Raw genomic sequence first — 25,797 nt, 5'->3', positions numbered from 1 at the left:
AATGGAGGTTATCTCCTCCCTTTGCTGCTGGTCCTTTGAACTTCCTGTGGTCAGGGAATCCTTCTGTTTTCAGCTAGAATAACAATTATGAAACTACCCCTGCTCTCCTGGCCGGAGTTCACGTCTAATTAACTTTAACAGGAGTCATAATTTTAAGAGTGATTTCTCAAAAGCGTTATAACTCAAGACAATTAAGGCTTGAGAGAGAGTGCGCGAGACAGGGAGGGGAGGAAAACAGAGGCACTCCTTGGGGCAGGGCACTTCATGAGTATTAAACAGATGTGACTCATTCCTGCCTCTAGTCCCAGCAGAAGTAATACCTTTTGAATAAGTTCTGCGTGCTAGATAAAAACTTGTTTGCTGGTGCAAAAATCACAGCACACATGTTAGAACAAGTGCCCTGATGGGCTATTCACATTAAAAACAAGGGCACGCGGCAGTGGCTTTTTCAGTCTGTTGGTGTAAATTGGATACAGGTCTTTTAGTTGTGGAAACTTGTTGAAGTCTGCAGAAAGAAGGGATAAAGGGAAAGGAAATGCAGACCGAAGAATAAATGAATGAATTCAGTTGCCCTTCTGGAGCAGGATGTTTTTATTCATATTATGTGTGAAATATGTAGTAGTGTATATGGAATACATCCATCAGAAAATTTGACGGGCCAAACCTGATCTATTGAGGATGTGTGAAACTAGAAAGGAGATTATAGCAATATAGAACATAAAAATGCTGGGGACCCCTAGGTCTGACTTTTTGTGTATTTATTTAAAGGTAGTTCTGCATGGAGTAGTGAAGCCTTTGTATATATGACAGGCATCCTCTTAAGCCAGGGCATCCCACAGACCTCTCCCAGAATCGATACCACGGACGACAGCATCTCTGTGTGAAGGACCAAGCCTCCTGTGAACATACAGAAAATCAAGTTTTATGACAGAGGGTTGTAGGGAAATCTCCTGCTGCTACTACAGGGGCAATCCCTATCTTTACTAGTGGTGTGAGGATTCTAGAGGAAACGGGGTTTTTGACTACAAAATTGGCTCACAGCAAGGTTTGTTGGGGTAGTGGTTAAAACAGAGCCAGGCAGCCTACACAAAATCCTTACCAGTGTTTCTGGGGACAGGCTGTTGCTAAAACAATGGTAGACTATTTCAGTTAAGGGCTGTATCCACAGAGGGGATGCAAGATTCTTTCAGAGGGTTGAGGAGGTGGCGGCGGGAGGGACAGCTGATGTCATGTATCGTTATGCTGGTTATCATCTGCCACACAGAGCATGTCCACACCACAGCTGAAGGTGCAACTGCAGCATGGGTGGACTCTGCTGGGCTTCGTTTAGTGGTGCCGACTCAGGTGGTAACGGCAGTATAACAACAACAATGCAATATCAGCATGTAGCTGCCCGAGACCTCAGGCATGTATTCTGGTCATTGGCCATGCTAAGTCCCTGCTGCTGGAGTTTCATCAGTGCTGGCACCTGGTTGAAGCTAACCCCCAGGCTTCTTGCTATGCTGCGGTCATAGGCAATCCCCCACAGCTGAGTAGTCAGCCACAAGGGTGGGTTGCAGGCTGCTTCTGGTACAGGACAACCACACGTGAGCCCTGCTTGGAGCACTCATCTAGCCAGGAAACAGGCATATATTCTCCCCTAAAAATACTGAAGTCACAGTACATCTGCCAGTTTCTTTGACCAGCTCTTCACAGTAATGCTTTCTGCCCTCCCTGAGAAATCTTTGATTTCAGCCATTCAGTGCTGCACCTCCTCCAGCTGTTCCCACAGCTTTCCCTGAAGCAGACTTCCAGCAGCCCTGTAGAAAACTGTTCATCTGCTCCAGGTGAAGCAACACAGCAAAATTAATATCTTAGTATGACGAGAGACTACAAGTGAGCCTACACAATCCATGGTCTGATTGGGAAGTAAACCCTGACTGCCTCAGGAAGAAAAGTTTGACCTACTAAGCAGTGGAGTGTCTTGTGTCCTTGGAGCTGGGACTTGGGAATTTTGTGCCCTCTGGGAGGGAGCGAGTTGATTTTCTCAATGTAGGAGCCTGGGGGCAAACCAGCATGTAAGTGGTACGGACAGTCAGGGGCCCAGGAGTGAAACGGAGTGAACCGCAATGATAGTTTAGATGTGTCCTAAGGATGTTGCTTGATAGTTTTACAGCATATTGTTGTAAGCAATGAAAATGAATCTTAAACTGTAAATCAGCATGTTTTCCATTTATTCATAAGAATTTTGCATTGTTTTCTGCTTGTAATATTTCTAATGTTAGCATAGCCATTATGTTGTCTCATCTCATTAGGTTGGCTCATTTGGCATCTCTCAGAGATGCCAAAATACAGGGGAGGTTTTTGAAAAGTATTTCATCAGTATTGTTACTGGGAAAATTATGACCAGCTGTAGTGTTTTAACATGCTTGAACGTGGGTATCACTAACACTTGAACACATCTATATCCCTTATTCTTCCATTATAAAAGCAATGCTGACAGCTCCACCTTCTCTTAAAAGCTATCATCCAGCAACAAGAATTAAATAAAAAAACCCCCAAAAAACAAAAACAAAATTCCCCTAGGGAAAGTACTATCTTCATCCACCCAGAAGAGAGAAGTATCAGAGTCTCTACTGAGTCTGTCAGAACTTGTGTGTATGCTACTGAATAACAAAGGAGGTGATCTATGCCCTTTGGAATAAGGACATTCCAGAGCAGATATGGTGTGTTCATGTTACTATCAAACCTTTCTGAGGGACAGTGATCAATGTGAAAGCTTTGTTACATGAATGAGAAGAAGGTGATTTGGAATAGCCAACATGGCTCTACTAAGGTTAGATCATCAGATCACATAGGTTTTGCGGGACCTCTAGAGGTCTCTCATCTCACCCCTGCCCAAGGCAGGTCCAGGTAGAGCAGGTTGCTCAGGGCCTTGCCCAGTTGGGTTTTGAGTATCTCCAGGGTGGAGACTCCACAGCCCCTCTGGGCACCTGCTCCAGTGTTCACCCTGATGGTAAACTTATTTTCCCTAATATCGAGTGGGAATTTCCCTGCTTGACCAACCTGATTGTGTTGTGTGATAAGAGAAGAGCAGTGGTTGTTATCTACCTTGACTTTAACTTAATGTTAGACATGATCTCCTACAGCACCTTTGTATCTAAGCTGGAACATTCTGGTCTGGACAGATGGATTAGTAGATGGGTGAAAAACTGACTTGTTTGTTGAGCTTAAAGGGTTCATATTCTACCTGGAGGCCTTTACAAGCAGAGTTCTTCAGGGATCTATTCTGGCAATTTAATATCTTTGTCAGTGATGTGAAAGTGGAGACAGTATGCACCCTCACCAAGTTTGCAGCTGACACCAAACTGGGGAGAGCAATCGACATGCTCCAGGGTAGGCCTGCCACTCAGAGGGACCTGGGCAGCTGGAGGAAGGGGCCAACAGGAACCTTATGAAATTTGACAAGGACAAATGCAGAGTCCTGCAACTGTGGTGAAATAGCTCCTTGCAACAGTACAGACTGCTGATGAGCTCTGTGGGAAAGGACGTACTGCTGAGCAGTAGGCTAGACATGAGGCAGCAGGGAAGGCCAAGAGCCTGGTGTGGCCTGGGCTGTAGCAACGTGAGCACAGCCACCAATGGAGGGGAATGACCTCTATGATCCCCCTCTATGCAGGACTCATTAGATCCACCTAGAGGACTGCATCCAGATTTCAGCACCAGTTGATAAACTTGTTACTAAGCTACCAAGATGGTTGGGGTTTGGACACCAGCCTCTAAGGAGAGGCTGAGGGACCATGCCTTGTCCAGCCCAAGGTTGAGACATCTTCAGAAGAACCTAAAAGCAGCCTGTCAGTATCTATGAGCCACCAAAGCTCTTCACAGTGGTGCCTGGTGAGAAGACAACAGACAGCGGGCGTAAATTGAAACAAGAGAAGGTCCAGCCGGGTACGAATATTAACTTTTCCCCATAAGGACAACAAGCAGTGGAACAGGCAGTGAGGTTGTGCAGGCACCATCCTTGGAGGTGTTCAAGACATTGCTGGAAAAGCCTGGAGCAACTTTGTTCTCATAAAGGGCTTTGAGCAGGACGTTGAACTACAGACCTCCTGACATACCTTCCAACCTGAACCATTCTGTGATTTCTTGTTAAAACTGGGAAGGCAGACCTTATTACTTAAGTCGTTCAGTATCTAGAAGCCCCAGTGTTGTCCTAGTGGTATCAGGTATCAGTGTTAGTCCGTGCTCACACACAAAAGTTCAGAAAAACTTATGGCTGATGGCAGGCAAAACTTCATAGCAAAATATGTCCCACATACATGAGAGTCCCCTCCTCCTCCTGCCCAGTGCTGCTGCCTAGGAGTTCCCCTCGGGTGCATTGTCTCATGCTGCTTCCCGTATGCCCTTTGCCCAGCTCAGAGGCAGGTTGAGCGAGCTCTGAGCACTCCTGCCTCTCCCAGAAGAGCCAGGTTGTGGTTCCTCTTGTTCTTCTCTGTGTCAACAGAGTGCATTAGCTACAAAAGCACAAGAAAGTGTACTGCTGTAACCAGTAGCCCAGTTCATAATTATTATTTTATTGCTTTCTTGTAGACAAAACTGGCATTTTTTCAAGGATGTGGCTAGAGTCTGTCCTGGAGGTGAGGCCATACCTCTCATGCAACTGGCAGGACTGGACTTAATTTAAACTCATACTACATTTAACAGAGTAGCACAGACAAGTGAGATTTCTGCTTATGTTGAAGGAAATCACACACACAGTATGTCATACACTGTTCTACATGGAGTGGTCTTTCCGTATCTGTTTACAATGTTTTAAGGACTATTTGAGCACATCTAGTTCACCAAGACGTGTGCGCAAGGAGGCATTGTTACAGTAAGTTGATCTTGTTTATTACAATGCCATTTGGAGGTGATTTCCCAGGAATCCACACAGAAAATAAAACTAAGGAGAGCTGTCAGTCCCTCGGTGTCGGCATAAGAGTACAGAGCTGTGCCAAGGTTAACTCGAAGCAATCCTTTTTCTTCCCTGTTTCCCATCAAAGTCTTTTTTTTTAATTGATGTTAACCTCACTGGTTCTTAGGCTGCTAATCATGCAAAAGATGAACTTTTTTTATGGAAACAGCCGCCTGTGTCCTAAAGGGATCTAAATTATCCTAGCAGAAAAGTGTATCTGAACAGAAAAAGGGGAAATAAAGTGATAATTTTATTTCCTACATGTCTGACTCAGACCTACTTACATAGAGAAGATTTTGCAGATACCCACAGACACATCCAAATCACATGGAGAGCTGGGAAGAAAACATTAATGCAAAGTAGCCTGTTTAGCATCTCATATCCTATTAGGGCTCTAATCCTCTGGTCTCTTTATCAGACTTTTATAATTACATGGAGCAGAGAATGAGAAGGCGGAAAACTAAATGCAATTGATTCTGCTATTTGAACTACAAGGTTCGTGTAGGTGTTTGGGGGAAGGAAGTAAAGCGCACCAGCTCTTGAATGCTGAGCAGCAACACTATAGCAATAATTGAGGACTGAGGAGGAAGAGAATATTCCATTGCAAGTCTGAGTGAAACTTAGGCAGCGCTGGAATTTGGTCTAGACGGAAGGACACTTCCACATTTACATCGTCACATCTCGAAAGCTGTGGTAATCACAGATGTTTCACGATCCCCAGTGGCTGCCTCATAGTATTCTGGTCCCACTGATGACAACTACACAAGATTTAAATGAGTTCTAGTGATGCTTTTGTAATGGAGGAGAATATGGCTGTAATAAGAGAGCTCCCATTTCTGTTCAACATGACAGCTGGAGGGAGGAGAAAGACTAACTTCAGCTTCTCACTTCTGAATTTGTCTTCAGAAAGTTATGGGATGTGTGTGTGACGGAGGAGGCTGCCTCTTTTTTTTTCTCACTTGTACTGCAAACTTTATGGGAACAAAATTCCCTGTGTGCTTGGAATAAAAAAGACCCTTAGAAAACTTTCTTAAGTCAAATTTTACAGCACAAAGCAATTCTTAATGCTGCCCTCACTAAGTATCCTGAGATCCCTTTGGTGTGGGGAACTCTTGCTGGCTGGGTGTACAAGCAAGCACAGCTGGAGCACACGACACTGTGATAAAGTCTGGAGTTTGTAGAAAGGGAGTCTTGGTAAGGAGGTTTCCAAATCTACCAGGAGATAAATTGCCCTCCATAGCCTTGGGGGTTTGGAGAACAAAATATTCCTGTAAGGATGACACCTCCACTCCTCAGCTGTGAGAAGCAGAGCTTCTGGCACAGTAAAGAACTGAATCTCTATATTCCCTGGTTGTTATCAAAATAGTTGTGGTATGACCCACAAATTGAACATGAAACGACAGGTCTGCTTGCAAAAACTAATGCAAAGTGAGTTAATTGGCATTCTTTTGTATATATTAGATCCAATTCTCCATTGTCCTCCACAGCCTGCAGCCATTATACACCATGAATGTTCAGCACAGGGGAGATGTGCATGAAAATCTGTTTTAAAAGTCTTACTTTTCTCCATTAAATTGGTAAAGATACTAGGGACCTTTATAACTGCTCTGATCTGGTATTCCCTTTTACAAGTTACAAGGTATTTTTAATTATGGTAGTAACATTTTAATAAGGCTATCGGTGCCTGGGGCCAATGCCATAACCCAGTTATTTGACAAGTTGGGATGACAGACATCTGTTACAATGTGCAACCTTTCTAATGGCAGATTCAGGGTAATGAGGAGGAATCCAGGTGTCTACAGTGCTACTGTAGCAGTTCCCATTTGACCCTTCACTCCCATTTCCAAGAATGAGGACACAAGCAGAAGAAAGGGATGGGTGTCAATAAAATCATAGTGCTCCTTATCCCCTTGGGCTCACAGATAACTGGGTGTAAACTAGAGCAGCCCCAGTGTGAAGATCCCTTGAGAGCTTCCATTGTCCCGCTTCTCGTCTTGTACTGCACATTGCTGAGCTGCTGTGGTATCTAACACCAATTATCAAACTGTCTGAATAATGAGGGGGAGATGCACCTTGCCAAAAGCTCATGGTTTATTAAAATTTAATTAATCCTCACAAATGAATGCATTTTGCATGCATGTCGTGGCTGAAAAGATTTTTGTCCCACTACTAAAGAATAACTAGTTAGAAATAGCCTTGTATTGCTCTCAGCGCTATTAAGTATCTTTTTCTCTGTTAACTTCTCAAGATCCAGAAAATGTCACCAGCTGTTGATGAAGCAGAATTGTGAAGTGAGCTTTTAAAGGAACAGAAATAATGTAACATTAATTATTTGACCTTGTACTGTCACTGTTGGGGTGCTTTGCTTGCAGCAACATGGAATCAAGAGCTGTGTAGAAATATTGTGTGCATGCTTTGTCAGTCATGGTGGGACCATGGTGGGAAAAGGATGTCACATGTTGCTCTCCTCCACCTGAAGCAAAACAGCAAGGCATCCTGAAACTTTTTGTCTGAGTAGTCAGTCAGGTTTGACAAGGCTGACACATCCCTTACCACACCCTCTACTTTTACATGGTATAGAAGGAATTGTGCAGTCCTAAAATGCATTCCCTCCACCCGAATTCAAAGACTTTTTTTTTTCTTTTTTTTTTCTTTTTAAACCTTACCAGAAACTGGTAGTGTAATATTGCAGGGACTGTCTAAAAGGAGCACAGCGGATGTTCAGGGACCTGGGAATGACAGCTCTTGGCAAGTAGTCCTGGGCTTGATTGGTCACAGGCTCGCACTGAGCACCTTGTGTCAGTCATTCCCTGCCCTCCCCAACCCCTCCGAACGCTTGCTGGGGCATATCTACATTTTAAAATGGATTGAGCTGCAAGGCACTGTAAATCTGCCCATAACTAGGCACCAGTTGAGTGTATTTAAGATATATCTTCCCCATGACAGAGATATCTTTGAGTAAGTTGTCTGAGCCCTCTCTGTTATCAATGACATTTCAGACCATCTCTGCAGCAGCTATAGAGGTGTTGCTACTGGCACCAGCTGGTGAGCCTCTCTTCCCTTGCAGAGAAGAGCTCAGACTGTGGACTCGGGAGTGTTGACTGTGAATTTCCTGGGGAGAGTTCAGCCTGTGTGAAGTGAGGAAGTTCCCAGGACTGACCTTCAGTCGTAATAAACATGGACTTTGTGAATGCTGCCACTCAGCCTAAGCTCTCGCCTCCCAGGCAGCCCTTGCACAGGAGTGGTGGCGCATAGCAATCGCTTCACAGACACGTAGCCGGATTAGTGGTTTGCACGTGCAAACTTGTCCTTACTGCCCAAAACCATAGGAATTAGGAACACAGAAGTCACATGATGTTTTACCTGGATGATTCGATCTCTGTTTGGAATGCCAGACCTGGTTCTTCACAGCCTACAAGAATGGAAATCAGTTATCAAGTCATATTCAAATTTGTACTTTGAATGTCAGATGTCACTGGTTATCAATGTTTCAGCTATTTTAAATTTATTTGGTTCGTCTCCACGCAAGGAGGGCATTAAAGAGAGGATATCATTAAATGAGCTCAGAAGATGGCAAGTGAAATAGGAGGGGCTGGCAGCTACTCTTAAAAGTTGTTAATTAACAAGCCATTGAGGGGAATTTCAGTGTGCCCTTGGGAACTCAGTTCTTAAGATAAAATACAGATGTCTCACTGGTATAGACGGGGACAAAGACAGCCTGATACGTTCACCTCAGGTGGTGTCCTGAATAATTAAAGACCCGTTATCCAGCAACTGAAGCTTAAAATAGAGCTTTTGGGTACCCCATTTGGGGTTGGGAAGGAGCCTTTTATGAAACCTAAAGAGATAGATTATGCCTAGGCCTAGTGTTATGTATAAAGGAGCTTCACTGTTTACTAAAGCGGTGTTCAGCTGTAGCCCCTTTGTGTCTTTGGAACTTCTCTCTCCTAATATCCTCAGGGTGTCTGCAATTCCAGAGGAGGTGAGTTAGGATACAGGGGCTGCAGCACAGACCTTGGCTCTAGCTTGGTTTAAGGTGCCCAGAGGGAATATTTAGACTAACTTACTTAAAGAGTGTCTCCTAAGACCCAGACAGTTTTTATGGATCCATGTCTTAAGAGGCAGAACTCCACCTTCTGCTAAGGGAGATGAGCAAGAAACTCTGAATTACTGCATTTTATTCTCTCCTGCACAGAGTTTTCCTCATGAGGAAAACAGGACTCTGCAGCTTGCAGAGTTGGCTGGACACATGCTCTCAAAAACTCTTTGAAGTCAAAGAAAGTCAAGGAACTTAGGATGTGGCCTTAGGTACATCAGGACCGGGCCTTTCCAGAAGTAGTGGAGCAAGGGCTAAGCGAGATCGTCCAGTTATGACACTGATATTTTCCTGTAGTTGGTAGAATTATAAGCAATACCCAGGTGACTTGATCCTGCTTCACGATAACCGAGTCCACCTAGGGTAAACACCCAAGTAAAATTGACTGTTGTATTTACTTCTTTCATTTGCCTGTGTATGGAAACAGTTAAGATAGGAGCACTGAGCTGTTTTCAGTACCAGTTCAGTCTTATCCTCTCCTCTTCATTTCAGCGGGGCTAATTGTGCAAGCAGGACCAGCAGAATTCACTCGCAATTTAAGTACATTTTTCTACATGTCCAGGTAACAGTGACTCATGCAGGCCTCTGGGTGTATCACACACATGCTGTCTTCATCACAGATAATGGAATGTCTCACCGAGCTGGCACACCAGTCCAAGCTGAAAGGTGGGGCTGATTGGAGATGGTGCTAAAACTCAGTGAGAACCTCAAATCAGTGTAACGCTTTTGGATTTCTAAATACATGTACAGCTAAGCAGACAACTCTCAAAGGGACTTGCTGAAAAAATTGCTTTGTGTTCATATGTCTAAACACAAGTGCCTGGCTTGATGCATTGCTACTCAAAAAATCTGACTTTCAGGTACACTGGTGGTACTAATGCAGTGATCTGTATTTATGTTTCAAAAAGTTTGGACTGTAGTATCAAGGCACAAAGTTCAAGTTTCCCTCATTCTGCATTTCCCTCCTATTCTACATATGGTTTCTACCTTTTTACTTCCTTCTTTATGGCATTAAACCTATATATTTGTTTTTCTTACTCATCCTGACTGCTTTTGTATTCTGTTCCCTAATGAGACTTTGGAATGTCAAATCATCAAATCGTGCAGATGTAATCTGTATTCAAAAAAGCACCCTAAATCCACATATATATACACATATATATGTATGTATGTGTATACATATATATATGCACTGATATATAATGATTCATGTTACATATAATACAGCACATATATTACAATATAGAAGTCACTGTATGACTTCACAAATAATAGCCAACTTGTATTCTGCCTCTTTGTAGCACTCTATACAGCTCTGGGCAGTGCCGTCAGGACGCCTTTCGGGACCAAGCAACCCCATGTTTGCTTGGAGGAGCTCTTGTGCCTCCGCTACGCCGTGCCCACCATCACCTCCAGCAGCAGGGCTCACGTAACCTGTACCGTGATGCTCCCACAGAGCCCCAGCAGTTTCAGTGGCACTGAGGAGAATCACTCTCATTTGGTTTTCTTTTGAATAGTTCAGAAAGTCTTGTCCTTTGGTATGTCTGTGTAGCTGTTATTTACCATCCTGTGGCGTATCACTTGGGTTTAAAATACCAGAAAAATGATCAGTGCAGGGAAGGCAGAAATGGGCCCAACAGTTTATGCATGGTGGTGATCTTCCACAAGTTTAAGAGCATCAGATGACTGATATGGCTGGCTCCTGTGCTGCACTTTGGGATGAAAGCCTTGGGATTATTTCAGAAAAGCTTGGCTGGGTTATTCCTGAGTGACTGCTGCTTCTTAAAATCTGGGCATCTTCTCTTTCTTTTCTAACACCATGGACAAGTGGCCAGATCAGCTGAGGCCGTGCCACTGAGCATAGCTAAGACCCTTGAGACTGACCCAGCAGTCAGTGGCTGGTAACAAAGGCACTGCTGGGCATCCTACAGCAAACTGCCTTTGCCGACACCCTGCACGCACACAAAAGTATTAAAACAATTTTGTCTCTAGTATCTGGCTTATTTTTTAAGAGTAAAGCTTAACTTTCAGCACACCAGAAGGCAGGAATCAAGAAAAACTAAGGGAAAAACTAAGGGAAAAAGCTTAAACACCTGTTTCTGGATATCCTCTTTCTCACGCACATGCAAATGCAGTCAGCGCGTGACACAAATCAAACATTTCCGCAAGTTTCAGGGCTGTTTCAGAAACACACTGGGCTTGCAGTTTCGACCACCTCCCCAAACGTGGGACCCAATGTATTTTGGACTCGATGAAACAAACATCTACACCACTTTCCTGGCGAGCTCGCTGGCCCTGTGATGCGCAGGGGCCTGGGCCCATCCTCGACGTAATGGCGCCGATGTAACCGGCGCTGCCTTGTTGGGGTGCCGGTTGCTTTCCGGAGTGGCACGAGGGTGCTCGGCGTCGTGGGCACCCCCACCGCGGTCCGCCCAGCCCTCAGGCGAGCCCCGCCATGCCCCGAGGCCTCCCCGACGGCTACGGGGAACGATACAGGCCAGGAGGAAGTTTTTAATGGGCTCCAACCTCCAAGGGCAACTTACGAGGGCAGTCCCCGCACCAGGGAAGGTGGGAACACCGGTGCGAGGCTGAGAGAGGCCCTGCGGTGCCCGGGAAGCCACCGGGGAGCGACACCGCCGCCGCGGCAGGCAGGGGAGCCCGGGCCGGGCCGGGCCGGGCGCGGCGGGGAGGGGCGGGGATCGGAGCCGCGGAGAAACTCGATGCGGCCGCCGAAGAGGCGCGGAGGACGCAGGCGAGGCGGCGGCGGCAGCTCCACGCCCAGGAGCGCCGCTTAAAACCGCCGCCGAAAGGTGTGGCTTCGCCTTTCCTCTGCCGGCGGGGACGGGACGGGACCTCCGCTCTTGCCGCCGCCGCCGCCTCCGCCGCCGCCTCCGCCGCCCGCCCGGCACCGCACACCGCTTCGCGGCGCCCCTGCCCTCCCCTCACCTGCGGGCCGCGCTGATCCCAGTCGCTCGGCCCTTCCCGACCCTCGTTGGGCCGTCCGGGAGAGGCGGCACCGCGGCGGGCCCTGCCGGGGGTGAATGCCTCTCCCCCCGACGGGTCTGTGTCAGCCTCCCCGTCGCTTCCCCCCTCGCCCCGTCTCCCTCCGGGCGGCGGCCCGCCGCGCTCCCCCGCCGCCATGAGCATGAACGGCGGCTCGCACCCGCGGATCAACACCCTGGGCCGGATGGCGCGGGCCGAGTCGGGCACCGACCTGCGCTACGAGATGAGCTCCCATGTGGTGGGGGGCGGCGGCGGCGGCACCCACACCCACAAGACCTACTACTACCAGAAGACCTACGGGGGGGACTACGCCTCCGACGGATACGGGTAGGTGCGGGCCGAGCCGGGCCGGGGGAGCGGAGCGGCCCCCGGCCCCGCTCCCTCGGGCCCGCCTTGAGAGAGCTGCTGTCAGCCGCTGGCGGTTCCATTTCCCAGGTGTTCAAGCTTGCAAGCCTTCCTTTTGCTCCCTAAGGAGACTAACCTCTAGAAGGCTGCTTTTAAATGCAAGTAAAGAACTGGTTTAATTTATTAAAAAACCCCCAACTTTTGGTGGAGACTCTCTGTGAAGAGACTAACGGGATAAAAGGCAGAACGGTAACCTCAGCCTCCCGCCTTCGCACTCTGGGGTGTAGATGCAGCTGTGCTGGCTGTACTGACCGCACAGTTCTCTGCTGATAAACCCCCGCTTTGCTCTGTGATGCAAAACAAGCTGTACCGAGGTAAATTGCTTAATACCTCCTACACCCAGGCTCAGCTCTCACTGTCTTCCCCAGCAGTTGCAATAACTAGGGCTATAAAACGATTTTAACTAGTGGGAATCGTTCTCTTATTAATTTTTGAGTGTGTTTCTAGCTTGTGCAAGGCCCGGGAATTTAAGACCATGGTCTTTTATGCAGTGACCCCTGACATTTGGTGGCTGGGGAGCAAAGATGTGTTACAAGCATCATCAGTCTGCTTTCCTCCCCGCTACCTTTTTAACTTTCCCTGTTGCTGCGAGCACAGTCAAGATCTTGTAGGCAGGGCCCTGGCTGTGAATCCTGGTTTGGAGAACACCTGCTTTCACGGATGCAGCTGTACCGGCAATCTGCATGGATCAATTCTGGAAAAGACTTTTTTGGAGCAAAGTGGTGCTCTGAATGTATGAAAAATAAGTGCAGTGGTCATGAAGACTTCTCCATTAATTCCCTTGGCTGGGACTTCATGGGACTGAAAAGCTGGCAGCAGTTACAGTCACCGAAGGAAACAGCACTGGTGTATGATAAGGCACCTGTACAAAATGCTGCTGGTGATTATGCTTTTTTTACACGTGGAATGACTGTTAAACGTATTGGTCTGATTATTGATGCCACTGACTTAGGAATTGATTCAGAAGTACTGTTACATAATTTGTGTTAGAATTTAAGCCTTAATTTTATGGATAGTACATCATGATTAGATTGCAGAAGGATGAGCATTAAACATACATAATAAACATCGGATGAGAACAGGCAGGCTTTATCATATCAAGCAGATCTATGAATGTTTGGAGAAAATTGGGATTACCCTAGAGAGCACGGAGAGCTCTGTTTAGGTACATCAGACCTGTTGCTAGAAGATCACTGAATGAAAGACAAAACTTGTATTCTACCGATTTTTTTGTTTATTACTTTGGCCAGTTCTTAGTTTTAGTTCTTCGTTTGACTTTTGGTTTGGTGTGTGCACAGGTAAGTTAGTTACAATGACTTGCAGCTATGTCTACTTACTATTACAGTAGTATGAAAATCCCTATTTATTGCTATATAATTAGAACAATTCAAGACTTTAACATGAGAAAGTGCACGTACTAGTAGTTCGAAATGCCATCGCTGTGTTGCATTTGTGAGGATTTGTTTTGCTAGTGGTGCTCCACTGCAAATACCTTTACTGTTTACAAGAGACATGAAAAATTAATGGCAGAACATGCTACTTCCTGGCTGTTCTCTTTTTCCAGACTTTACTGTGGTGCAACTATATTGGATTCACTAGAGTGATTTCCCTATTACTCCTGGCTTTCACTAGAGGAGTAATGCTTTCCTTTAATTTAGCATTCTTTGGCTTTTGTTACATATTTTAAACCAGTCCATAGCTTGTTAGGCTTTTCTTTCTTTAATATTCAGTGGCGGTGTAGCAAGAGTGAAAAAGACAGACATGATCAAGAGGTTAACAACCTTGTATCAACATCTTTTCATTTACTCTTTATAACAATATTCATATCTCCTTTTTGGGAAGGCCTATCTGGCAAGGAGGTTACAATGGAGTTCCAGTTCCCTTTATTGCAACACTTCTGCATGGAACTAAAGACCCCTGTTAATGAAATCAAAATACATATATATATGTATGTATGTATTTACATATATTTTTTTAATGTGAAAAGATCTGATCATACAAAATAAGTATTTTTTTGCAAAACCGTATCTGTGTTTACACCTTACTGAGTTGCATAGGTTTATTTTTAATCAGTGCTGATTTGAATTAAATTGTGTCCCAAAATAAAAAAAGAGGGTTTTGTTGCTAGTTGATGAAAAAAGCAGTTGTGCCTGATTTTGCACATGCGCTGTGTGCAGAAAATCCACTAAATCCTGTGCATGTTGTGTTTGCAGGGTCAGGGCCATCATCTACGGAATTGGTTTTAATAATTGCGTTCAGCCTGACATCTTCAGTGCCAAAATTTAGTGGCAGTTACTGAACTTACAAAACTGAGGCTTCTTTTTCCGATGGGGAAGATTACTGTACCTTAATTCTAAATGCAGTAGGATTCAACTTAGGGTCTAGTCTTGTAAGTTTTGGGGCGTATTCTGCCAAACAAGTCTGTGCTGAGTATTACATTACTCACAGAGCAGTATAAGACGCTCCCTACCCTTAGGGCTCAGCAAGGTGCTTTTACAACATTCCCGGTTTCTTCTGGCTTGGGAACTCAGGATGAGCTTGGCCCTGAGTACAGATACTCAGCTTGACAGTGAGTCATGCACTCCTAAACTGCCAGTTCATCAGTCAAATATTTATCAATGTCTTTGCTATGGACAGATAAAATCTGACATGCTGTGAGAGAAGTAAAAAAGTCCAAGTTGTGCAGTTCTATTTGTCATTGCTGAGATTAGGGTAAAAAATTGCCTAGGATTCATGGTTACTGTGTGATATGAAAATAAATTAATTTACACGATTCTGCTTAAGAGTTATTGTAACTTCTGTGCTTTAAGTTAGAAAAGGAGTTAGAAAGTCACATCCCATGCCCTGACATTACTTTCACGGACTGACAGACAAAGTAAACTTGGGGAAGAGAGATTCGAAGCTGTGTTTTTGCACTTCCCATCAGTCTTGCAGGGATCTTCAGGGTCCTGACCAAGCTGAGTGGTGGTAGGGCTGGCCTGGTAACATCCCCTCTGAGCTCCTCTGCCACAGCCTTGCACGGGGAAAAACTGCCCCGGTGACAAACAAAAACATGGGCAGGTGAAGAGGGAAGAATGTGCCTGAATTGCTGCTGAATACCTGCCACGCCAGCACAGCCTGCACTGTGCTCTAGCTAGCCAAGAAAACGAATGGGTTTCAGCAACAGCTGGTGACACTGCGATGCCATGAGACAAAAACCAGGTTGTAGCTATCCCAGCTCACCTTTTCATAGGTTCGTGTGTGAGATTTCAAGCTAGGTGCCTTTGCAGGTGTGAAAGCCTCTGTCAGGTGAAGGGGTTTTGCTGCATTTCAAGTGGCTGCTCTACAGCAGAGGTGTATTTCCATGGTCCAGGCTGGACCCTGCATTTGGCACCTCCCTTTCCCAGAGCCTGAGCTGGGGGAGGCAGCATGCCTGCAGCCTGCTGTACCGGCGGCCTTTAGAAACGGTGCCGTTGCTCCTGGTGATTAGTACTGGTGGGAAAAAGTGTGAGGATTTTCTGCAAATAGGTGTGGCAGGATCCCTTGTGAAACCCTGCTTGCTCTGAAGGCGGTTAGCCTCAGGGGTCTTAAGATTTCACTTAAGTTTTTGCACGGTTCTAGTGGTATTTAGAGCCCGTTTGTGCAAGATGCAGACATCTTTTGAGGTTTCCTGTCATCATGTCTTAGCCCAGGTGTGTACTCGGAGATGGGACTAGTTTGGCAAGGCCATGGTGTGCCAAAACCGATCCTAGTAAGAAGTAGAGACATGGGGAGAACCTAGTTACAAAACTCTCGATTTCTGACACTTGCATTCACCTTCTTGGGGTGTGGGGGAAAGCTGGTTTATAGTATTCTAATTTCTGGTTACATTCTTATGGATATTGTGCTTCACCACCTTTTGCCAGCATATGCCTGTGCATTTTCAGGGACGCACACACCCAAGTGGCAGGTGGTGGTGGATGGGTGTTGGTTTAGTCCTGTGGTGTGTGCAGGCTATGTGCTGGGAATGCAGATTCCAGGTCAGGTTTTTCTTCTAACTTGCCTACCCTGGGCATACCAGGTAATCCCTTGATGAATGTATTGCTTGTTCAAACAAGTTTGTGTGGATGGAAGGGGGGGGGGGGGGCGGGGCGGAGAAAAAGAAGTACTGTTGTTTTGCTCTAGTTGTCGAGTTATAGGAGTCGCTCAATACTTTGGATCTGAAAAACGACCTTTTTTAAAGATTCCTTTTTGCATTAAAAAAATGCTTTGAATTTTTAAAGGGTTAACTATTTTGTGGAGGAATCAGAAAATTTAATAAGGATTATTCTAATTTGGTTTAAATTATATCTTTGGGCCAGGAGTGTCCGTACTTCCAAAGCTTTAAGGAGCTGTGAAGCTGCTGGAAGGCTACGTGGAGCTGCTGGATGTGCTTCTGTGCATCTCCTTCACCCTGCTTCTTTAGACACAAATCACCCCCTGGATAACACAGCAGCCTCTTGATGTGTACTAACAAAGGCAGAAACCAGAGCAGCCTCCATATTGCAGGCATTTATGCTGGGGGTGTGCAGGTCTTCAGCAGCAGGAGGCAAATGAGAAAGCAGAAGGTAGCTGGCTTTCTTCCTTGCCCCTCAGGTTCTGCAGTAATGACGACTCGGTTGGGCCTGTAAGGGTGCAAGGCAAGTGTTTACAGAGGATATATCATTTATTCAAAACATATCGCTTAGGAAATCTTTCGACTGCTTGAACAAGTCAGTGGCAGCAGTAGTCAGCCCTGCTGTGTTTCAGGGATGTGGGGCACCGCTGAATTTGCCATGTCTGTCTCAACTCATAACTCAGTGCATGTCCTCCAGTGCATTTCTCAGTCTCATTTACGAAAAGCAGGAATAATTATTTCTTGTTTCTGTAAAGCTGGGGGGGGGGATGTCTCGTGAGGGTCACTGGTACTGCTCAACAGTTAAGTGCAATCCTAGTTCAGAAATTGAGGATCCACTGGTAAAGTAATGGCTGAGTTTAGCTCAGGTGGGGTATATTGCAGCAGGGAGATGTCTGAGCTAGTATCCTGCCCAAATCCTGGTGGCAGCAAGGGTTGGCCTCTCATTTCTCTGGGAGAGTAAGAGTGCAGTATAGCTAGGGAGCAGCGTATTGTGCCTTGGCATGCAGCAAGCAGGATGGCTTCTGCACAGAATGACGACAACGTGAAGATGCCGTGCCTTTCCTAGGGCTCTTCTGGCAGTAGAGAGATACATGGCTACACTTTAAGATCCCAAATAAAAGTGATTCTTTTGTGTTTTGAAGTATTCTCATAATTTTAAAACAAAGACACTACGCCCCATTGTTTTCCCTTGTTCCTTTAATAGTTAATGACTATTAAAACTAAGTAATTTTACTACAAAATTCAGCTTAATAGTATCTTTTTGAAATTTATGAGTTGCTTTCGAAACAAGTGTCACGGTCTAAAATTTTGAGTTGTAGGGACAAGTAGGTAGTTAAGGTCTGAAGTAGTCCAGGTTGTTTCACTCTGCTGTTCTGCATAGTTTACAAAACCAAAGCATACAGCAAATAGTCAGATTATTGCAAATTCATGTATTTATTAGTAGGAGTCCCTGACACTCTCGTGTTACTTTCTGCTGGTTGAAAATGTGCACTGTATTTACAGGGGTGCAGTAAAACAAGTGAAAAACCTGTCCATGTTTTCACGGTGTGGTGTGCCTACAGTGCTTAGTGAAGCAGGATCCTATTCACAGGTTCAAGTTTCAGATGCTGCCAGAGTTAAAATCAAATTAAATTGTCATCATAGCAGCAGTAGTTGTTACAATGTCCAAACAGTACTTTAAACTCATTCAGTTTCATGTAAACAAAATCAGATGAAGCAACAGAGACATTAATGAAATACCATCTATAGTAATCTGCTTAATCTGTGTCCCGTGAGGATTGTTGGGGTTCTACATCTTTCTGAGGGACATAGATGTGTTTTTATATAGGATCTAGGTTACATGATTATACTTTGGAAAATCCAGCTTCATTCTTGCCTCCACGTTATGATGCCATCTAGCATGTCCAGGGGTTAGGGTTTGCCTCAGTTTCTTTGGTCCAGTATTTTTTGTGTTGGATATGGTTTTCCTTTGGCTGGCTGTTTCCTTCTGCCTCAAGGTTGAATGTCTGCTTACTCTGCATTGAGGTTTCTCCTTTGATCTACTCATTCCCATTAAAGGCATGTTGACTTCAATAAGAAGAATATTGTACTGAGGGCCTTTGGAACTGCTCAGGAAATACTCTCCTGTCACATGGGTGAAAAGCATTGAAGATGTGTCCACGTGAGATTGTGCTAGTGCCATCTGATTTATCAGCCAATATATGTTCAAGTGTTTTCTTGCCAAGTATTTTTATTTTTTAAGTTCAGAGATTGATTTATGCTCTTTTTGAGTATATTTGTACAGCTAAATCCTCTTCAGATTTGAAGTCTTCGAGTCCTGTTGACTTGGTGGAGCTATGCCATCAAACATCAGCTCCTGCACTGGCGTCTGCTGTCTCTGGGTGTGCCCCGTAACCCAGTGTAGCTCCGTTTGGTTGGCTGACAGATTTGAAAGCCATTAGCTTGCCCAGTGTCATCAGCTGCCTTTAACAGGCCATACCTTTTCAGCCGTTATCCTAATATTGAGCTCAGTATTTTGACTAGCAAAACAGTTAGTTGTTGAACAACAGAACTGACATCCAAGGTGTCAAAAGCAGCATTAATGAAATATTGTGCTCTTTTCTGAAAGAGTTAGAGTGTATTGCTCTAACTTCTGCCATTATTTTGGTTATGTCTTTATCTACTAGATTGGAGAGCCTTCAAGGCTTGCTACTTTCTTGTGAAGGTCCCTGTGAACTGTAAACAAGTAGCTTGTAGATCTTTGAAGATCTAAATAGGATGTGCTTAAGCCTCCCAGTTCAAGGCATCTGCTCCTGCCTTTGAAACAGTTTTACGCATCTATATTAAACCATCTTCAGTTTTCCAATTTTTTTTATTATTTGGACAATAATTCTGGATGTGGAGTTCAAACATCATTGGGGTGAACACAAAATGCTTGTAATTGTAGTTTTTCTATCTTTTAATTTGTTTTAGTAGTTTGATTTATTTGAAAATAGCTTTTCTTCACAGTTTCTTAGTGTGTTATTTATGACAGCTGTTGTTTAGACCTCCTCTTGGTGTAAATTGAAGTAATACCTTTGAGGTCAGTGAAGTTACACTGAAGCCGGCAGAGATATGCTGATTTATTACAGCAGAAGTCTGGTGCCCATCTATAGTTCTTTTGGCTTTAATGGATATCCGTCATTTATAGCTGTCAGGAGATGACTGAAAAGGCGATTGAAGAAAAAATACTCCTCTGATGTTCTATAAAGAGAAAATTGCTTGGAAGGTTCCTCTCTCTTCTTTATTATGTTTCATTCATGAGAATAATTGTGAGTATAATTAAATGTAAATTTTAGATGCAGTCAGATACTTCTAGATCCAAACACAACAGTGATGCCTAAGGAGAAGGAATGATTTAGAAAAGGAAGCTGATGGGAAGCCTGGCACAAAATCAGACCCATATGTTATTTTTCACAATTGTTTTCTTTAAGCTGTTTCCAAGACATACAGGGGTGCATAGCACAGTAGGGCGCAGCGTTTGTGCAGCCAAAGGGTCACAGTGCAAGCCAGGAGTTGCATGTGTACAGCTTGTTTTAAGTCACCCAGTGATTCTCCAGTCCTGTCTCTATGTCTTTGAGGATCTGTTCCCTGGTATTGGGGGAAGCTGGTGAAAAGTGCTTGAACTTTTTCCACTTGAGTTCAAGAAGAGCTGATAGGAGCACAGCAGGCTGATGAAGAACCAACTGCACACGCTGCAGAAGAGCTGTTAAAAATATACCGTTGAATGTTTCTCACTGCTGCAGTGATTTTCCCAAGGACAGCTATGCCAGGTTTTTTACATTGTCACAGTTCCTTTTGCAAAGGATGGTCAGAGTCTGTTGAAGTCAGTGGAAAGATTTATACTGAATCCAGAGCTGGACAGGTTTGCACTGATAGTCTTTTTGGTGTTAGTGTTGAATGGAAGATTTGGGCCTTGAGTGATTTGTGATGGAAAAGGTTACCTACTGTGAGCACAGGAGCTAGAGAACAAGGCAAGTCTTGGAAGTGTCTCAGTTTCTCACTCTCTCCTAGTAGTGGTTTATTTTAGTTTCATGGGCAAGTGCTTGGGTTTGAGAGCCGTCTGGGCTTGCTTGGGAGCTCTGATTCCATCAGCAAGGAATGGTTCCTTGCTTGAAGCACCTCACCCATGTTCAACTAGCAGTGGCTCGCTTTGGTGGCTGAATCCCAAATGCTGGAAAAGCAGCCTTCTGGGTAGGGGTACAGTAGATTATGTACAAGACAATGATAACGAACCCATTATCTATCCTGGCTTTTTCCTCCACTAATATTTTCAGTTGTGGAGTTTTACTTGGAACCCCCAAACTTCCACTTTATTTTTTTGTAAGAAAGCATGTCCTCTAACTCCAGGCCCTATATCTGTTTTTGTAGTAGCTTGTGCATCTTGTAATTAATTCCTTCTTAAGACACTGCACTAGCTTTATGCATTTCTGCTGATAAAACAGCCCTTCGTACGCTTGTATGGACTTGTGTGTTCATGCGCTTGGGTAGCAGAGGATTCTGCTTTCCTTTTATGCTCTGACATTTGATGGCTGGTGCGACAACACATACGATAACATCATGCAAAGGCTATGTTCTAATGTATTGACTTTAACAAAGATCATGAATAATTCATTCTCACTGTAATACTGCCAAAGTCTTGTCTATCAAAGCTACAAATACCTGTACTGGAAGAAAAACTTTCTCATTATGGCATGCTAGTTTCCACCTTCTACTCTATTCTGTGGCAAAGTCAGTCCACGCCTGCTGTTACAGAATTATGAAGTGGTTCTGCCATCATGGAATCGGCATTAAAAGTTCACAGTGCAGTTCTGCAGGAGGGCCATATAAAGAGTGTGTGTCTCTGTGAAGCTAAATGAGATGGATGATTCCATGTAACTTCCCTTAGCTGTTCTGAATTTGTATTTCTCATGTCTCTTCAAAATGTGCGATTACTCTGTACTTACTTCATCATCTTCTTCTCCCCCACTACAGTCAGAATGGGACCTGTACAGTGTCCAGACGCCAGAACACCATCCAGGAGCTTTTGCAAAACTGTTCAGATTGCCTGATGCGAGCTGAGCTCATAGTACAACCCGTGAGTGCTTCTTGTTCTTCTTATTGGAAGTGATTATGAATATTACAGGGAATGAATGCTGTGTTATCTGGACTCACAGGCTCTGCTTCTTCATGTCCTTTCTCCCCTTTCAGCTGGGAGTGGAATAGCACGCCTCCTTCCTAGGTCTCCCTCTTCCGTGTGCACTCTGTGTTCAGTAAAACAGATTGAAATGCATCTGATCAAGAAAAGGGGGACTTCTCGATTTAAAAAAAAAAACCCCACCCTTTTAAACAGATTCTACTGCATCTTATTTTTCAGTTTTAGATCAAGACCACTGTCAGTGTAAATAGATGTTAATAATGTTATGACCACTTATACTCTTTTAGTGTGTCCTGTAGAATACCATCGTCATCTTCTGGGCCATAATGAACCTGAACCACCATAGGAAAGTCCTTCATTACTTGTATTTTATTTTTCCAGATGATTCCTAAAGAAGCATATGAAACTAGGTTAAATCTTCTTGACTGTTTAATCCCAAATGCATACAGATGATCTTTGCTGTACGCTGCACTGATACAGACCCATAGTGCCTGGGGGTGGATTACTCACTGATGCTAGGTTCAGTCCTGGTGAACATGGGATGTCCTCTGTTCCTGCTGAAGTCAGAGGAGGTGCAGGGTGGTGAGTGCATCCTGCTGTTGAGTCCACTGAGATGCAAAACCATTCACAGTTCTGGCAGTAGATGTGATTTAGTGCACACTTTTGGACCCTCTGTGGACAAAAAATTCTTTCAGGAATGAACTCAGTGGTTAGCAGTTCATTTCCTTTTCAGAAATACAGCACGTGTGAGCATGTTTATATAAAAATCAATGCCAGAGTAAATACTGCCTCTTGTTAAGGATTAATATTATTCCAGTGAAGTTAAAAGAAAGTGATGTTTAGTTCCAGCTTGGTGCCACAACATGCATTGCTTACTTTGTTTTTTTCGTTTCTTTCTGAAGGACAAAATAATGAGGTCAATCAACATTTTATTTGCAAAATCAAATCACAGCTGGGTTATGTTTTGTTCAGCATGGCTGTGTCAGTGTGGGATGAGATCAAAAAGCTGTGTCTTCCTGCTTGGAGCACCATGACCATGCTGGTCCACTGCACTGAGAGGGTGCGTGGAGAATTTGCCTAGACTTTTGGTGATAAGGTGGGATGCAAATGTGAGGGGGCATGGAGCTGGTCCTAGGCAGACAGGGTGCAGTCTGCATTTTTGCAGGGGAGGACTTCAGGGAAACACCTGAAAAATAAGGAGCAACATCCAACTTGCACTAGGACAGCGTTTGCTTCTCATCCTCTAAACACAAAAACATAAGGTCTTAAAGACTTAGCACACTGTGGGAAGCCACTGAAATAAACATCAGTCAGGACGTGCTGTTCTTTATGAAAAGGTTTGATTGGTGTTATGTTTTAATAATTTTCTTTAACATTTTATTTGTAATAAGGACTTTCCAATGACTGTGGATCCTCTGTTAATTTGCCTTTTGCCAGTTAAAACTGGCAATCAGAGACCTAGCAGTTGAAACCTATCATGCTTCTTAAAAATAATCAGTCCTCATAACATCTCTTTTGAAACAACCAAGCTGAGGCTAAGGTGATGAATATTTAATTTAATCTCCCATCTATTTTTTTTTTTGGTTGCTGTTTGTTTGTTTGTTTGTTTGTTTGTTTTAGGAATTGAAATATGGGGATGGTGTCCAGATTAGAGGGAACAGAGATCTGGAAGAGTGTTTTGCACAGGCAAATGACCAAATGGATATCCTGGATGGGCTGATCAGAGAGATGAGGCAGATGGGCCAGCCCTGTGAGATGTATCAGAAAAGGTATTGCCAGGGAAGGGTTGGGGGAGGGAATGTGGCTAATAAAAGTTTGTGGTGTCTCAAGTGCTCACCTTCCCTGGTGTTGCAGGATGTGACAGAGATCAAGAAGGTAGAACTGAATCTGTTTGGGGCATGCTAACATGAAGAAGGGCCTTGCAGTAAGAATTTCACACCTTGGTTGTCCCAGTGAAATTTTAGTCAGTATTTTTTTTCCACAGCCTGTGCTTTCAGCACTTTGTTTTGAATACTCGGTGGTCCAGTAGATGAATTGCATTGTTTACATGTTTTCTGTGTGTTTTCATCATAGATGCTAAGCGGTTCCTTCCCTTTTAGGCTGCTTCAACTTCAAGAGCAAATGCGTGCCCTGTACAAAGCCATCAGTGTTCCCCGCGCCAGGAGGGCCAGCTCCAAAGGCGGTGGTTGCTACTCCTCTCAGAGTGGCTCAGGCTGGGATGAGTACACGAAACGTGTCACAAGTGAATGTTTAAACTGGATGAGGCAGCAGAAGGTAAATCTGTGCAAAACTCAGAGACCTGGTGGTGTTTATGAATGTCACCTTACATGTAGTAATGTTTTGGGTGCCAGTAGAAAATTAAAAGCACACATGAATGCTAATATATTAAGTTTCTTTTTTTTTTTTTTTTTCCTCCCCCCAGTATTGTACATATAGTGAATTTCTACTGAAATATGAACATGGATTTGGGGTCATCTTTTGCAGAGGAAAAAGTGTGAAAGTTAGATTTGAAACTAAATGAGACACAGCTGTTAACAAAAGGCATTGCCATGTTTGCGTTAGAGATTATTATGCTTGATATTTCCTTCCTTCCTTCCACAGATTTCCTTTATGATTCATACTTATTTTAACCCTTTACACAGATAGGACCAGCTTCAGATTTAACCATTGTCCAGTATTTTACAGTTGGTCTTCCCCTCTAAACTATCCTTATCATACTGGGAGCCAGAAGGTAGAGCCGCTTGCCACAGGACTAGGCTTTCAGAAGTCACTGCTAAAAATGCTGAAGTTGCTATCTGTTGCATTCCCAGAAAAAATTTGCCTGTGCACAGCTGTTGAGAGCCCATAGTCTGTTTTTGTGCCGCTGAAGTGAAAATTGTGTCTTTGTGGTTGGACAGCCCTTTCTGAGAGACAGGTAGGGAGGGTGGAACAAGGTGGCTGAAGTTATGCTTTGCAGACTCCTTGTAAATTGAAATTGCATTATCTTTATCTCTCTTTATTAGGTTGTTGCTTAGTGATCCTGTCATTGTTATCTGCATGTGGTGTTTGCCAGGTGGCTGCTATGCAAACCAGATGAGGAGGGGAGAGCTCTGTACAGTTCCCATACTCTTATGTGAGTGCTAGTCATAGTCTAGTCTTTCAGTGCCCTCCCACAGCATGACATGTTTTAGAGGAAGAAGGGGAAGTGGAGATGCACTCCTTGAGTGGTAACGTGTATAAGCATTGTGTCCGGACAGCAACAGCAGATATGATTGCTCTACAGACACTGTGGGAGAGTAGGCTAATTGTCAGACCTGCCATGGTTTGAGGAGTGATGTTGGACAGGCACTGGGCACGCTTCCAGCGATGAAAGGTGGTGAACATGCTGCACCTCTCAAAGATGCCACGTGACACCCTTCTCGGACACCCCTTGCTAAGCACAGGGAGCATAAGCAAGTGCTTTATAGCTGTCTTCCCACACAAAACCTCCCGTGAAAGTAAAAGGCACTCTCTCTCTCCCTTTTTCAATCCCTAAGGCGAAGCTGAGGTGGGGCCAGTAATCACTTAGTTCCCTGTTGGGCTTTTGAGGTTTTTTTTAGGGAAAATTTATTTTGAACTTTCCACCATGCCTCTTCTTTCCATCATGCCTTGCTGTGTCCCATTACCTGCTCACACTGGGACTAGGATAGTGTTTCCCCTAGTAAGGTGGTGAGATGTGGGGAAAAAGGTCTGAGCAGCTGTGGTTTTCTGTCTGGGTGGTTTGCTGAGAATCAGGTGGTAGGAGGGTCAGTCAAATTTCCAGTGCAGAATTAGGGAAAGTGCAGTCAAATTCAGACAGCCTTTGTTCACGTACTGGCAGCTGGCCAGGACTGCTGCTGTTGCTACAGACTCTTTAGACCGTTTAAATACAATGAGAAGGGTCAAAGTCCTGTAACTTTTAGATGGCTGAATTCATAATGGTTTTGTTTCTTGGATCATTTTTAACACTGCCTTTGAACCCCTACGCATGAATGTGGTTTGGGCTTTATTGTCATCTGTTGACTCATAGAGATTTGGCTCCAGGCTGGTAATTACCAAGTTCAGTCCCAACGCAAGATTAAGATACCTAT

The 25,797-nt window shown here is 44.4% G+C and overlaps 1 protein-coding gene and 1 long non-coding RNA gene across 3 annotated transcripts in view; one reads left to right on the top strand and one right to left on the bottom strand.

The window, feature by feature from the left end:
- Window positions 1-736: 736 nt before the first annotated feature.
- On the bottom strand, window positions 737-12,103 carry LOC141944965 (uncharacterized). The gene is made up of 3 exons (XR_012629378.1): window positions 11,979-12,103; window positions 8,300-8,348; window positions 737-897 (listed from the first exon to the last, which is right to left on the bottom strand). It is a non-coding gene; the product is annotated as an uncharacterized LOC141944965 (long non-coding RNA).
- Window positions 11,886-25,797, top strand: part of DSP (desmoplakin) — a 39,540-nt gene continuing 25,628 nt past the window's right edge. For both annotated transcript variants that reach the window (XM_074872273.1, XM_074872266.1), the window contains exons 1-4: window positions 11,886-12,362; window positions 21,547-21,649; window positions 23,330-23,478; window positions 23,809-23,983. In XM_074872273.1, the coding sequence (XP_074728374.1) occupies window positions 12,172-12,362; window positions 21,547-21,649; window positions 23,330-23,478; window positions 23,809-23,983 (618 nt within the window). In that variant the 5' untranslated portion in view covers window positions 11,886-12,171. The remainder of the gene's footprint in view (window positions 12,363-21,546; window positions 21,650-23,329; window positions 23,479-23,808; window positions 23,984-25,797) is intronic.

This window comes from Strix uralensis, chromosome 1, assembly GCF_047716275.1.
Source record: "Strix uralensis isolate ZFMK-TIS-50842 chromosome 1, bStrUra1, whole genome shotgun sequence".
Lineage (NCBI taxonomy): Eukaryota > Metazoa > Chordata > Aves > Strigiformes > Strigidae > Strix > Strix uralensis.
This window is presented reverse-complemented; position numbering and strand designations above follow the sequence as displayed.